General features: G+C 62.6%; 1 protein-coding gene across 17 annotated transcripts in view; it reads left to right on the top strand.

Moving 5' to 3' along the window:
• Positions 1-13613, top strand: part of MICAL3 (microtubule associated monooxygenase, calponin and LIM domain containing 3) — a 175138-nt gene that overhangs the window by 138236 nt on the left and 23289 nt on the right. For 7 of the 17 annotated variants that reach the window (XM_029205072.1, XM_029205071.1, XM_029205070.1 and 4 more), the window contains 7 exons: positions 984-1210; positions 4485-4619; positions 8233-8346; positions 9013-9150; positions 9343-9425; positions 10312-12010; positions 12448-12542. In XM_029205072.1, coding sequence (XP_029060905.1) covers positions 984-1210; positions 4485-4619; positions 8233-8346; positions 9013-9150; positions 9343-9425; positions 10312-12010; positions 12448-12542 — 2491 coding nt within the window. Of the gene's footprint in view, positions 1-983; positions 1211-1390; positions 4620-5573; positions 8115-8232; positions 8347-9012; positions 9151-9342; positions 9426-10311; positions 12011-12447; positions 12543-13613 lie in introns of those variants that run through there. The other 10 variants (XM_029205085.1, XM_029205078.1, XM_029205076.1 and 7 more) reach the window with 10 other exon arrangements.

Consider the following 13613-nt stretch of genomic DNA (forward strand, 5'->3'; position numbering starts at 1 on the left):
ACAGCTGTCGTGGCAGAGCCCTGCGGCCCAGTGAGGGGTCGAGGGACACAGCCCGGGAGGCCACCCTCACCTCTGACTCAGTGAAAGTGATGGAGTCCCCAGCGCAACCCTCGGGTACAGTAATTTTCTAGAAAGGCTACAGGACAGAACCCACTGGCGGGGCTGTGCTCACGGCCCTTCTCCGTTACGGAGCGGAGCGCGGAGGCCAGTCTGAGAAGGGCGGCTCCCGTCCCTGCGGGCTCAGGCAGAGCCACTCTCCTGGTGTTAATATGTGACGACACCCACAGAGCCTTGAGGTCCCCATTCCCTGTGGAATGTGGTTGAGCCTGGTCTCCGGGTCGGCTGACGCTGGTGACCCAAGGCCTTCACCCCAAACCACGTTCTTAGACTCTCCATCCTGACTGGAGGCCCCAGGGAGTCAGGCCTCCCCATCAGGCAGGGCATCCCGGTGCTTAGGGTCTCCTCCAGACACGGGCGGCTGGGCCAGGCCCTCTGAGCAAGGCGGGCGCTCTTAGCCCCGGGAGCAGGCGTCGGGGCCCTTGCGCAGCGAGCACCCCTCCGCAGGGTGGGGGCTTGTCCAGGCGCCCTCACCCGCAGCGCCGCACACTGCACTGTGGGGTTTGGGAGCGGGGCCTGGGGCTCCCTTTCCTGCGAGCAGCACCTCTGCCAGCCCGCTTCCTGCCGGCGGCCCTTCTTCCCACCCGGGATCCTCCAACGAGATGGTGCGTCCACGGGAGCGGAGGTGCTCTTCACCCTCGGTCCCCAGGGTCACGAGCTTCGAGCCTGTGCTTGGCGGGGCTGCCCCGGCCCGTGTGACCCATCTCGCCCTCCATTCACCCTCTGTGCGCTGGCCCCAAGGTGTCGTCCCTCCCTTCCCGCCCGGTGGGTGCCTTGCTGGGAGCCTCTGCCTGTGCCCCTGGCTTTGAGCCACCCCCTTCTCCGTTCTGTGGCCCCCTCACTGGGTTCTGTGGTCACTTCTGCAGCAGTTCTGAGTCCGAGATGGAGGAGGAGGAACCCCCACTGCCCCCCTCGGACCTGGGCGGCGTTCCCTGGAAGGAGGCCGTGAGGATCCACGCTCTTCTGAAAGGAAGGAGTGAAGAGGAGCTCGAGGCCTCCAGGAGCTTCGTGGCTGGGGAGGAGGACGCGGAGGACGCGGGGGACGAGGAGGACGAGGAGGACGAGGAAGACGAGGAGGACGCGTCTAGTGAAGGTCAGAGTAAAGCCTCTTCTCCCGACCTGACCCGCGTGTGGGAGGCTTCTGTGGCCGGGGTCACGTGGCATGCCTTCCACAGGCCCCAGGGGACCCATGAAGGGCTGTCTGGGTAGAGCTGCACGCAGAGGCAGATGAGGGCCTCCTCCAGGTCAGGCCACTCGTCCTGTCCTGTTCCAGGTAAAGGAACGAAGGGAACTTAGCTTTCTGGGGGTTCCCTGGCTCCTGGTCCTGGACGTCGGAGGCTGCCGAGCATTGAGGAGGGAGGGACCCCCAGGAGGGGTCACCGGTGGTGCGTGGTGACGTGCTGGGACCCGTGTCCTGGTAGGTCAGTCGGGCTGGCTCTGAGATGCCTCGTCTCACACTCGAGGTGTTGGGTCCTGCCCCGTCCGCCTGTGTGATCCCGGGTGGTGAGGAAGAGCTTCCTGGGCTCCTTCTCTGGCCTTTGTCGGAGGGTCATTCTCCCTGTCCCGGCTGCACCGGGCCTGGAGTGGTGAGCAGGGCCAGGCAGGCAGAGCCCTGAGTCCGCGGGAACTCGTGTCTGCTTAGGCCGTGCTTTCCGTGTGGGGTGTGGGCAGGATGAGGAGGACGTGAGCCGTTAGCCAAGGAGCCTGGTCCGTGGGGCTGGCCCTGGAGGGCTCTGCGCCTTGCAGGCCTATCTCTCTGTTCCTCCTGGAGTTTCCTGTGCTCGGCGGCCAGTCCCAGCCCGGGCTCGTTCGCTCCAGCTCAGTGAGGGCCAGGCGCTGACCGGGCAGGGTGCGCGTTACCCGTGGTCCTCAGCTGGCAGTGGAGCCCCGAGCTGGCGGCCCTGACGAGGTCAGGCGGCAGAGGTGGGGCCTCCCTCGGGCTCCTGGAGCCCCCGTGGCCCCGGTCCTGCTGTGTAGGCCTCCCTCCCACCCGGAGGTTTGGGTGGGACCCCAAGGCAGCACGTGGGGCCTGCACACCGCCCTCGTGTGAGGAGTGGGTGGATGGCGTCCGGGCTGCTTCCTCCGCCGGCTGTGTCTGTAGAGCCGAGTGCCCCGGCGTGAGTCAGTGGGGATCGCGTGCACGGCCCGCCCCAGGGGACACAGCCAGGGGTCGGGGCGTGGTGCCCTCTATTCAGGAAAGCTTGGCCCTGCTTCCCTCCCGAGACCTGACCTCCTGGACGTGGAAGTAGCGTCCGGCTCCAGCCTGCGGGAACGGGCTTGGAGTGGAGGAACCTGGGGATGACTCTTCTCTCTGTCCTCTCCTCCCTGTCTGCCCCCACACGGTGCTTTGCTGTGGGTGTGGAAGGAGAGTACTGGCCCCGGGACAGAGAACTCCTGCAAGGCCAGCCACTGGGGCACCTGCCAGAGGAAGAGGACATGGGTACACGTGAAGGTACCTCTGCCCACCTCCACCCCAGCCCCTGGCAGCCGTCCAGCCGCCCCCGAGAGCAGGTCCCCTGTGGAGAGACGGGGTTTCCTAGAGCTGCAGTGGCGGGCGAGGCATCCACCCCTGGGTGCCCCTGTGCCCCTTGACCATTTGCTGCCAGTCCCTCATCCGGTTACGACTCAGCTCCTCCTCTGATGTGAGCCGAGCACCCCACGTCGCAGTCAACTCTCAGAAGTGGCGGGGCCAGCACAGGCGCCCGGAGCCCCTCCCCTGTGCCTGGGCGATGAGTCCCCAAGGCTGCATGCACTGGTGACACGCAGGCGCGCCCCAGGGAGAAGGCTCGTTGTCTTCCCCTGCTTGCCTGGAAGGTGGAGAAGGGGCCTGCGTTTCCTCCTTGACTTAATGTCTTGGTCCGAAGACAGTCAGGCTCTCTGGTGGCTGCTGTGACTCAGCCCCGTCCAGCACCACCAATGCCCCTCGACCCTAGAGGAAGCGCTTAGAGGCCAGTGGCTCCCAAGAGAGCACACGGGCTGCGACCCCACGCCCAGCACAGCCCCCATCCACGTTCGGTGGCCTTAGCGGTGAGTTCTTCCCACGTCACGTTCCCTGTTGCTTGGAGATTAGGAGGTTGTCGTTTTCATGATGAAGCCAAAGCCAAAGCCAGGTTGCCCAGTTAGACCGTAGAGAGTCCTTCTGATCAGGTGGTACCTGCTTTTGCTGCCCGAGAAGCCACCCTCCCTCCTGTAGGGTCCCCTCCCCCAAGTTGCTGGCTGTCCCTTATTTTAACCCAACTGTATGGCATGGTCCAAGCACTGATTATGGGAGCCCTCGGGGCAGGGGTGCATGCAGATTCCTTGGGCCCCCGAGAGCAAGAACAGCCTGAAGGTGGGGCCCCTGGTGAGTTCTCACCTGGCTAAGAAGCCGAGCCTTACGTCCAGGGGTGGATCAGCGGGGCCCCTGGTGAGTTCTCACCTGGCTAAGAAGCCGAGTCTTACGTCCAGGGATGGGTCAGCGGGGTCCCTGGTGAGTTCTCACCTGGCTAAGAAGCCGAGTCTTACGTCCAGGGGTGGGTCAGCGGGGCCCCTGGTGAGTTCTCACCTGGCTAAGAAGCCGAGTCTTACGTCCAGGGGTGGGTCAGCGGGGCACCAGTATCGTGTTCGGGAAGAGGGCTTTGACCTCAGAAAGGGCAAAGAGGGGTTTACTTCTTGTTCCCGTGAACTCCCAGTGCTCTGGGGTCTGCAGGACAGACTCCGCTTCCTCCCCACCGCAGCCTTCTCTGAGCCCACGCCCGCCTCAGCCCAGCATATGCTGCATGAGGCCCATTGTAGAAGGGGATGTTTTTCTCTTTAGCTGCAGAAGATAAAAACTAGAATCCCAGCAGCGCCACTGTCTGCCCCACGTGAGCCGGCTGCCCTGTCCCGCCCCACCTCTGTGTCCACGCGGCAGGGGGCCATAGGCATGGGCTGTGTGGCCAACAGAGCCACGTACTTGGGACCTTGGGAGGCTGGCCCTGCAGAGGCCAGTTGTGACCCGCTCTTTTCTCCTAACTGGGCACTTGGGTCCCTCAGACGCAGTTAAGATGAAAAGAGCTTCAGAAAGGAAGGTACTTTCTGCATCGGAGGGGAGTGTAGGACTCTCTTCATCCACATTGACAGCTGCATGAGGCTTGAAGGGACTAAATCAAGTTGAACGAGTAGAAGTCGGGCGTGTGTGCGTGTGCACGTGTGTGTGCGTGTGCTTATTCTCAATCCTTGCCTCTTTCTGATTCAAACTGATCCTGGCAAGTATGGTAACTTTTCCTTCTGTTTCCTCTCCTGTGGTGTTTGATCCTTCCTTCCCTGGCCTGTTTACTTTCTCCTTCCTTCCTTCCCGTCATCTCTCCCTTCCTCATCTCCTCTGCCCCTCGAACCTGGTACACTAGCTGGGAGCCCAAGGCTGCAGCAGCTCGTAAATCCAGCCGATCCCTTGGAGATCCAGGCTGACGTGCACTGGACGCACATCCGTGAGAGCCAGGAGGAGCAAGTGTCACCAGCCTCTGAGTCCCCTCCTTCCAGAGGTAACTCCTCCAGGTGCAGGGTGCCTGGCACCTCTGTCCCGCTTCCCCTCGGGCTGCCGGGGACTCTCCTGTAGGGCGGGGCCCCCAGGCTCCTCACAAGTAAGAGCCAGCGGAGCATGTCTGCTCCCTGGGCTCTCGTCAGAGGATATGTGAAGTCTCGGTGGGTAAGAGGTGGGCTGTTGTCCGCTGACGCGAAACAGTGAACTTGATGTTGGGAAAACCAAGAATTTGCTGACGTTGCCCACGTCACTAGGCAGGGTTCTTCCTTCTCCACTTGGAGGAATGTCCTGTGCTTTTCCTCATGCGGTGTGTCTCGGTGTGAGTGTGCACGGACAGGATGGGGTCAAGGGACCATATCTTGGACTGAAATAAAGTTTTAAGAAGCAGTTTATATCCAGGAGGCCTCTGAAGGAGCATCTTTACCAGCTCTAGGTTTTAGGGGAGGTGCTCTGCATCCCACGGCAGGACGATGATGAACCTTGCTCTGGCTTCTTTGAAGGAAGGAAAGGAAAACCTGGAGACCGTGCCCGCCTTGGTGCTTCGTCCTCTGTCTCTTGCTCACCTGTCTCCACATTTGCACTCGGTGCCTGTTGGGGACACAGCCTGCAGGGTGCCAAGGGCGCAGAGTGGGTGGCCCGGCCTTCATGGGAGTTAGCCACCTTCGCCGCAGGCAAGGCCCACCTCTTTAACCACGTTTGCGGCCGCGTAAACACCCAGCAGCTCTGCAGGAGCCGAGAGAGAGCCTGCTGACCGGGGACGCCCCCTTGACCCTCCCGTGCTCTCTCTCCTCTCCCTGTCCCGACACCCCGCTTGCCCCTGGTCGGGGCCGGACGGGCCTCGGGCTGTAACGTTGTCCGTCTCTCTTCCGTGTGGACCACAGGAGGACCTCCGCTCTTCTCGCCGGGAACGCTTACTCCCGTGTAACTTTGTATTTATCGTCTGTTTCAAATTCAGGGCCCGACCTTCCCTCTGTTCGCCGTGCAGCAGTGCAGGCCTGGCTGGAGTCAGTCTCCGGAGGTTGTTGGGTGATGTTCGTTCTCTGCCCGCTCACCGTAACCACTCTCTTGGCAGCTCTGCCGGTCCCTTAACTCTGGACTTCCAGTGCTGCCGCTAGTGCATGCGCGGCGGAGGGCGGGGGCACGTGCATGCCTCGCTCAGGCCGCCGCCCTTGCATGGACCAGACACGCCACGCGCCCTCCTGGGAAAACCAGAGCAGAGCAGTAGTGCAGTCGGGCGGGGGTGGGTGTCATTTTGTTAGCAGACATAGAGTGAAACCGAAGCCGAAGGACTGTGCACAGCACTGAGGCTCAGAGTCCGCAGAAATGAGGCTGGACAGTGGCTGGGTGTGGGCTGGAGGATTCTCGCAACAGTCAGTAACGCTCCTGTGGTGCCACGACTGAGGCAGTCAGTACTGGGGTGAGGGCCAGGCTGGGTCTGCAGGCCGAGGTGCAGGGCTCTCTGCAAGCTCTCAGGCCACGAGGGAGCCGAGAGACCTTGCTTGTCCTCAGTGCACTTTTCGGCAGGGGGGCGTTTCTCAGTGAGGGGCTCTGGCATCCGGGCAGGACGTGGGACAACCTTGGCCCCCACCGGTTGTGAAATGCAGAAGGGCTGGTTGCCCCACCAGCCGCCTGCCAGCCGCCCATTATCCTCCTCGGCTCACAGGTCAGGAGGCACCTTCACGCCGAGCTGTAGAGAGGGCTACGGTCACCCTCTTCTAGTTAGTTTTGTCCCCAGGACGGTTGGACGAGGCTGAGGTATCGGGACGCCCCAGCGGCCGCTGAATAGACCAGAGCTGAGCGTGTCGGCGCCGCCTGCTTCCTTGTGTGTGGCTGCTTCTAGCACCCGCTCCATCCTAACTTGGATTAACCCCCAGTTCCCTCCCTCAAGCTATGTCTCTTTCAGCGTTGCTGCTGCTGCATTGATGCTTGTCGTGTATTTTGATACGTGTGACAGTCATTCCTTTCAGGGTGCCGCTGAGGACCGTAGACTCCTAACCCCGAGTCTGCGCAGATGTTTCTCTGAGTAGGAGAACCGCTGGGGGCCGCAGGGCCAGGTCTGGGCTTGGACTGCTCTAGTGTCCTGTGTCTGGAGCCACGCCAGGCTGGGGAGTCCGTGTCACTCTTGCTTCCAACGGACTTGCCAACACAAACGTGTAAAATTGCCTCTCGATGCCCGGTCACTCACAGACTAATTGTAGCACGCGTGTGGGCCCGGCGGGCGCCCGCCGTGGGGTGGGCCCGGGTTCTGTCCCCATCAGCGGCCAGCTCGCTGTCCCACGGGAAGCACCGGGAGGAGAGGCTTGTTTGCCTCAGAAGTCCCCTCCGCTGGTGTGTGATGAGTGAGCAGCAGTGCTGGCGCACAGAGGTCTCAGTCTGTGGAAGTAGCTGAGCGCTCTCCCCAGGACTGGTCCTGGCAAATGCCATCGTCATAGGAGGGCGTCCTGGCCCTGCCTCGTCCGTCCCACACCGATTTCATAGCACTCTCCCGAGCAGGTGTGCACCATCACCTCGTCTTAATAAGCCGAGTGCACAGGAGGGGTGGTGAGGATAAGTAACAGCTTAAGGAATTATTTAAAAACACCAAGACTCACCCACATGCCACCTGGGTCAAGAAATACATCCCTAGCACCTAGAGGTGCCCACCTCCAGGCCATCACGGCTGTCTTGTCCCCAGTTTCCTTGTGCTCTGACCCTGTGGCCACTCACGGTCACTGCTGGGTACTGCACAGCCCCGGGCGCCGGGGATGCGGCTTCACGAGGCTGGGCTGCTGGCCATCGAGGGTCTCATGGTCCTTTGGCCTGGCCTTGTGTTTCAGCGGGCTCCTCTGCTGCCCAGCCTGCCGGGCTTGACCCTGAGGCCAAGTATGTGCGGGTCAAAGGCCAGCCCCTTTCCTGAAAGGAGACCCGAGAAGAGCCCCCAGGGCACCCCAGGAGGAGGGACCCCTGGTCCAGGCAGCGCAATGCGTCTGTGGCTGCTTCCTGCTGCCTTCTTGTAACCTGAACTGTAGTCTGAGTTCTTGTGCAGGGTTAGGAACAGGTGTGAGTGTGTGTGTGTGTGTGAGTGTGTACGTTAGCCTCCTTGCTCAGGAGAAATGAAGCTTTGCCGCATTTTGCGGTGCTGAAGGGCTGGTCTTGAGTCCAAAAAAACGAACTTTCCACGTCCCCTTGTCCCTCTCTTACGCTTAAAAAAAGTACATGTCTAAATTCTCCCAAGCGGGGCTGCAGCCCTGCCGGTCGGTCACCCCCCTGCACACGGCACTGGTGCCAGGCTGAGCGGTGGGGCTGCAAACAGATCCCCCAGCTGCCTGGGCTCCGTGTCTTCCCTGAAAGGCAGGGTTAGCGGCCCCCTCGAGGGTTAAGCGGCTCGTGCACGCTGCGGTGGGTGCAGGGCCCCGCTGCCACGTTTGCAGCTGGGTACCTTCCTGATCCGTGTTCAGGAGGCCCCGCCCTGCCCTCAGAGCCCTCCCGGCCCACCGACCCCCACCCAGGCAGGCTTCTCCCCTCTCCTCCTTGCGGTCGTCACATGACAGCCCTGGGAGCCCCCTGCCCACATGTCTGTCGTCTGTCTGTCCGTCTCTCTCCTCTTCCTTCCTTTGAACATCTCTGCCTTGCAGTCCCGTTTGACGAGGACGACCTGGAGGAAGATGTGGACTCAGAGCCAGCAGAGATAGAAGGCGAGGCAGCGGAGAATGGGGACACGGGGGACACTGGCGCAGAGCTGGGCGATGGTACGGGGACCCCAGAGCCTCCCCCAACCGTGGTGCCCGCCTCCTTCCTCCCGGGGAGGGGCCCGCAGTGGTCTGAGCTCAGGGAAGACGGAACACACATTAAGACGAAAGTGAGGTGCTCAGAGGAGCGGCCATTAGGGCTCCTGGTTCCTTCCTTGTTCTGCCACTAATCTGAAGATGTGTTGTTTCACCCACCCTTTGGACGTGGGCTGCGCTCGTTAAGTCTTGGGGAGAAACCGAGCAGATTCAGGGCTTCCTACGAGGCCTTTAATCCAGCTGCTGCCTCTGGAAGCTGGTACGAGGAGGAGATGGCGTTGAGGGGGAGGGGCAGGGACTGGGCTGGGAGGTGAGAACGGGCGGGGCTGGGCCGGGAGGGCTCCGAGTCCCCGAGGCTGGTCCTTCCTGTGGAGCCGTCCGTGTGCTCAGGAAGGCCCGCACCCTCAAAAGAGAGGAGGTGCCACGGGCGTCCTGGGGCTCCGCGTCACAGAGGATGCTGTGTTGATGGACGAGTCTCAGGAGGGGGACCAGCGGGCAGCGCCTGGCCGGGATGCAGAGCCGGCTGGACCTCACGCTGCAGTTAGTGGCCTGGCGGCTGTCCTCTGAGGAGCCGGGAGCCTGGCAAGGAGCACAGCCTCACTTGAGGTCTGTGCTCACTTCCCTCGGCAGGTCAGCACTGGTCGGACGACGTGCCGTCAGAGACCAACACGGAGCTGCAGCAGGTGGCGGTGGGAGTGGGACTGGAGCTGCGGGTGTCTGAAGGCGAGGAGGAGCCACCGCCGGCCTTGGCAAGGCGCCCAGAGAGAGGTCTGTGTGCGAGCCTCTGCCCTCCCCTCCCTGCACGGCCCCTTCTCCTGTGGCACCTGTGCAGCTCACCTTTGGACCTTTGGATGCAAATCCTACACTGGTGACATGGCCGAGGCCGGGACGCCCTGGGAGCAGCCCCGCTGCAGTGCAAGCGGGTGTTTCCTCTTGCAAATCCTGCGTCTGTTTTCTCAGGTCGCTCCCAAGTCTCCAGCCCCAGCCGGTCCCCTGAGGAGCACTCGGTCTTGTCCTCCCCAGCCCACAGCCCCAGGGCACAGGTAAGGATTTGGGGCCCACTTTGGAGGCAGAGCTGATGGGACTCCTTAGGGGCCTTGGTGTGAACCCAGTTTTTTTATTCCCTGTGCTGATGGGCTGTTGAAAACAGGAGTGGCCCTGGGGCTCCGGCCCAGTGTGGCCTGCTCTGCGCCAATCCCACCGCTGAGCTTCCCACTACTGTTCTCTGTGTGTCCATACAGCATACCGTTTTAACATAAATTTATTTTTAAGTTAAAACAGTAATATTTGTGGGATTACTGGTTTGATACAACAGATGTGTTTTTTCTCCATATTACGCTAAAATGAATGTATGATTTTCTAAATTAAAAATACTTGTCCAGGTGACCAGTGGTCTTTGAACTACGCACTGCAGGATGCTCCATAAATAGATAGTAACACTGTGTCCTGTGGAGCACGTTTTAGGGGAGGCCATCTAGAGGACGGCCGGAGCTTGAGGCCTGGGGCTACTTGGCTTGGTCTTTGGGGTCCTGAGGAGCAAGGTGATTTGGGGGGTTTCATCTGCAATGAGGCCAGGGCGTGGCGGGAAGGACAGTCCGGGAGGCAGACTGCGATTGATGCTGTTTTAAGTCTTACGTCAGAGACCTCGGAGCTCTGGGGCTGGTCGTTAGCATCCTTTGGCTGGTGTCAGTTCAGGGCCCAAAGAACCAGATGCGTTTGGGGTGAACCAAACCTGAAAGCTTCACATGTTCACTGGGTGAGGGGCTCTGAAGCTTGACAGACGGATCAAAACGGGGGGTGTTCTCCTGGCCCTTGATCGTGGCCCTCCGCATGGAGAGGGTGTTTCAGGAAGCTCAGGCCCTTGGCGGGAGAGCATGCCCATCAGAGCCCTGCCTTCTAAGCAGCTCCTGTCACCTTGCTTTCCCACAGGGCACCCGAGCCCCGCGCGCCTCTGCAGCCGCCATGAGGGGGTTGCCCGCGGAGAGCCCTGTGCCAGAGCCAGAGCCAGAGCTCGCCCATGGGGAGCCCACAGCCGGCACCCCCGTCCAATCGCAGCCTGAAGCCAGGACGCCGCCCTCACCTGCAAGCCCACAGCGCCGGTCCCCGCTGGCCCCCCTCCCCATCTGCTCCCAGCCTCAGCCGTCTGCCGAGGCCACCGTGCCGTCCCCCACCGTGTCCCCCATCCGCTTCCAGCCTGTGCCGGCCAGAACCTCCACCCCCCTGGCCCCCCTCCCCGTGAAGAGCCAGGGGGTCACCAAGGACACACTGGGCAGCCCCCTCCCTGGGGACGAGGCCCTGAGACGCAGCGACCTGGTGGCAGAGTTCTGGATGAAGAGCGCAGAGATCCGCCGCAGCCTGGGGCTCACGCCCGTGCGACGGGGCCCTGGACCCGAGCCCGCGTTCCAGCCCGCGCCCCTGCAGGCCTGTCGAGCTGAGAAGCTCCCCCAGGGCGAGGGACCCTGGCTTCTGAAACCCACACCTGTCCCCGGGAGGCTGGGGCCGCCTGCCGCCAGGGGGACCCAGCCCTCCCCGCCCACCCCGGGGTCCCCACCTGGCAGGGAGCCGAAGGGCGCCCGGGCGGAGCACAGAGACCTGTCCAGCAGCTCGGGGCTGGGCCTGCAGGGCAGCTCCTCCCGCACCAGGACGCCCGGCAGCCAGAGCTTCAGCACCTCCGACTCCACCATGCTCACGCCCCCCTCCAGCCCGCCGCCCCCGCCTCCCGACGAAGAGCCCGCCACCCTTCACGGGAAGCCGGCCCTGGCGGGGCAGCTCACAGCCTCGGAGTCCCGAGCACCGGCCGCGTGCGTGCGGACCCCGCGGGAGCCCACCCGGCCGCCCCCGGAGGAGGCACCGAAGCCATTTGTGGAGAGCGTGGACGAGATCCCCTTTGCGGACGATGTGGAGGACACGTATGACGACCGCACGGAAGACTCGAGTCTGCAGGAGCCCTTCTTCACGCCCCCCTCCCGCTGGCCCTGCCCCGAGCAGCCCCTGGCCCAGGAGAGAGGCCGGGGGCCTGAGAGTGGGCTCCCGCCACAGAAGCGGGGGCTGCCGCTGGTCTCCGCCGAGGCCAAGGAGCTGGCAGCCGAGCGTATGCGCGCCCGGGAGAAGTCAGTGCGGAGCCCGGCGCTGAGGGATGCCATGGCCCGGCAGCTGAGCAGGATGAAGGAGATGGACACCGTGGCCACCGCCCCCAGGGCCCCCAGGACCCCAGCACCCCGCAGAGCCACCGCCGTGCCCCCGAAGGGCCCCGAGGAGCCCACCCCAACGTACAAAGCCATGAGTGAGGAGGTCCCGTCCCCTCCCTCGGACTCAGGGGGCCTGGACGGCTCGGTTACCTCGTCCGAGGGCTCCAGCGGGAAGAGCAAGAAGAGATCGTCCCTCTTCTCCCCCAGAAGAAACAAGAAAGAGAAGAAGCCCAAGGGTGACGGCCGGCCCCCGGAGAGGCCCAGCCCCAGCGCCCTGGAGGAAGCAGCAGCCAAGCCCAGGTCCCTGTGGAAGTCCGTCTTCTCCGGGTACAGGAAGGACAAGAAGAAGAAGGGCGATGGCAGGTCCCGCCCCAGCACCCCTTCCAGCGGGACCACTGTGGACGCCGGCAAGCCGGGGGCATCTCCTGTCACGAGAGCAGGTACAGCAGCACGGGGGCCCCTCCCGGGCAGAGCACACGGTGCGGGCTCTCCAGCCCCTGTAGCTCCCTTGAAAGACCCACTTCCCATGCTGCCCCCTCCCCTGGGGCTTCCTAGGGAGAAGGAAACTAAACCCAGGACCTTCTGAAACCAGCGTGCAGCTGGGCGGGGGCCGTCGGGGGGCTGTGACTTCCCAGGGAGGGCCTGATGGTGAGTGGCTGGGCGCTGGCTCCAGACGGGGCCCCTTCGGTGCGTGTGGGCCCAGTCCCGCCCGGATGTGCGTCAGCATCCAGGCTCGTGGCTCCGGATGCGGGACAGACCCAAACCGGGGAGAACCACACCTCCGCTCCCCTGCCCTGGGCTGCCGTGGGTGTGGAAGTGGGGAGAGTACCCCGTGTGGCCACTGGTCACTGTCCCTGCTCTGCCTCTGCCCCCGCAGAGCTGCGGCCCCGACGCCAGCTGAGCTGCTCGGAGGACTCGGACATCTCCAGCGACGATGTCCTGGAGCGGACCTCCCAGAAGTCCAGGAGAGAGGTGGGTGGGCCGCGGCTGCGACTCCGTCCCCTGTTCAGCGCCTCACCCCAGCCGACGCACAGCTGAACCCCACGCCTGGCCCGTGCCCAGGCCAAGACACGGCGGGAGCTCTCCTCTGGGCCCGAGCCGCCTGTGTCAGGGCCAGTCTGAGGGGGAGCACGTCCCTCTGACCACAGCTGTCCCCAGGCCCCAGGCGCCCTCCTCATCCACACCGACAGCGAGTCTGGGACCCCAGCCCTAGGATCCCACGAGCTCCCTGTCGCCGGGGGCCGTGTAGGGAACACTGAAGTCAGGGCTGCGCCCAGGACGTGCTGACCTGGCACGACGTTATGTCCGGGTACGTGATAACGTCACCCCGGTTTCGCCCCGAGTACGCTATTGGAGTGCGGGAGCTGCGTGGGAAGCATCTTGTGCTGAGGACACATGAGCTCCGTCTGTGGGGGGAAGGGCCGTGTCGTCTGCAGGCGACTCAGGAGAAGAGGCACAGGTTGGCGAGGGTGTCGTCTGCCTCTCCGTCTCCTGCAGGTCTGAGCATCTTCAGAGTAAGAACTGAGGGGCATGGGACACCCCCAGAGCATGGGGCTGCATCAGCCGGCGGGTGGGGAGCCTCCTGCAGACCCCCACGGGAGCCTCGGGTCCGCGCAGTGGGGCACGTGGTTCCTCGACCCTGCTTCAGGCGGCTGTGAAACAAACCTGAGTTTCGTTTCATTTAAAAAAGCAAAAAACTAACTAAAAATGACTTATTTTTATTTAAAATGTTTATATAGAAAAGTTAATACAGATTTTAAAAAAATCACCTGTAGCCCTGTCAACAAGAGATAACTCATGTTTCCCACTTTGCCTCAGTTTGACTCAAATACAACCAAACCATGCGGCCTGGCCCACTGGCCCGGGAGCTGGCAGCCACGTTCCCGGGGCTGAACCCCCAGAAGTCGGTGAAGCACCAGCGCGTTTCTTTTTTTAATTGAAGTGTAGTTGATTTACAGTGTTGTGTTAGTCTTAGGTGTGCAGGAAAGGGATCTAGTTATACATATATGTGTGTGTATATATATATATATATATATATATATA

Source organism: Monodon monoceros, unplaced genomic scaffold (genome assembly GCF_005190385.1).
Source record: "Monodon monoceros isolate NGI ecotype Baffin Bay Population unplaced genomic scaffold, NGI_Narwhal_1 Super_Scaffold_6, whole genome shotgun sequence".
NCBI lineage: Eukaryota > Metazoa > Chordata > Mammalia > Artiodactyla > Monodontidae > Monodon > Monodon monoceros.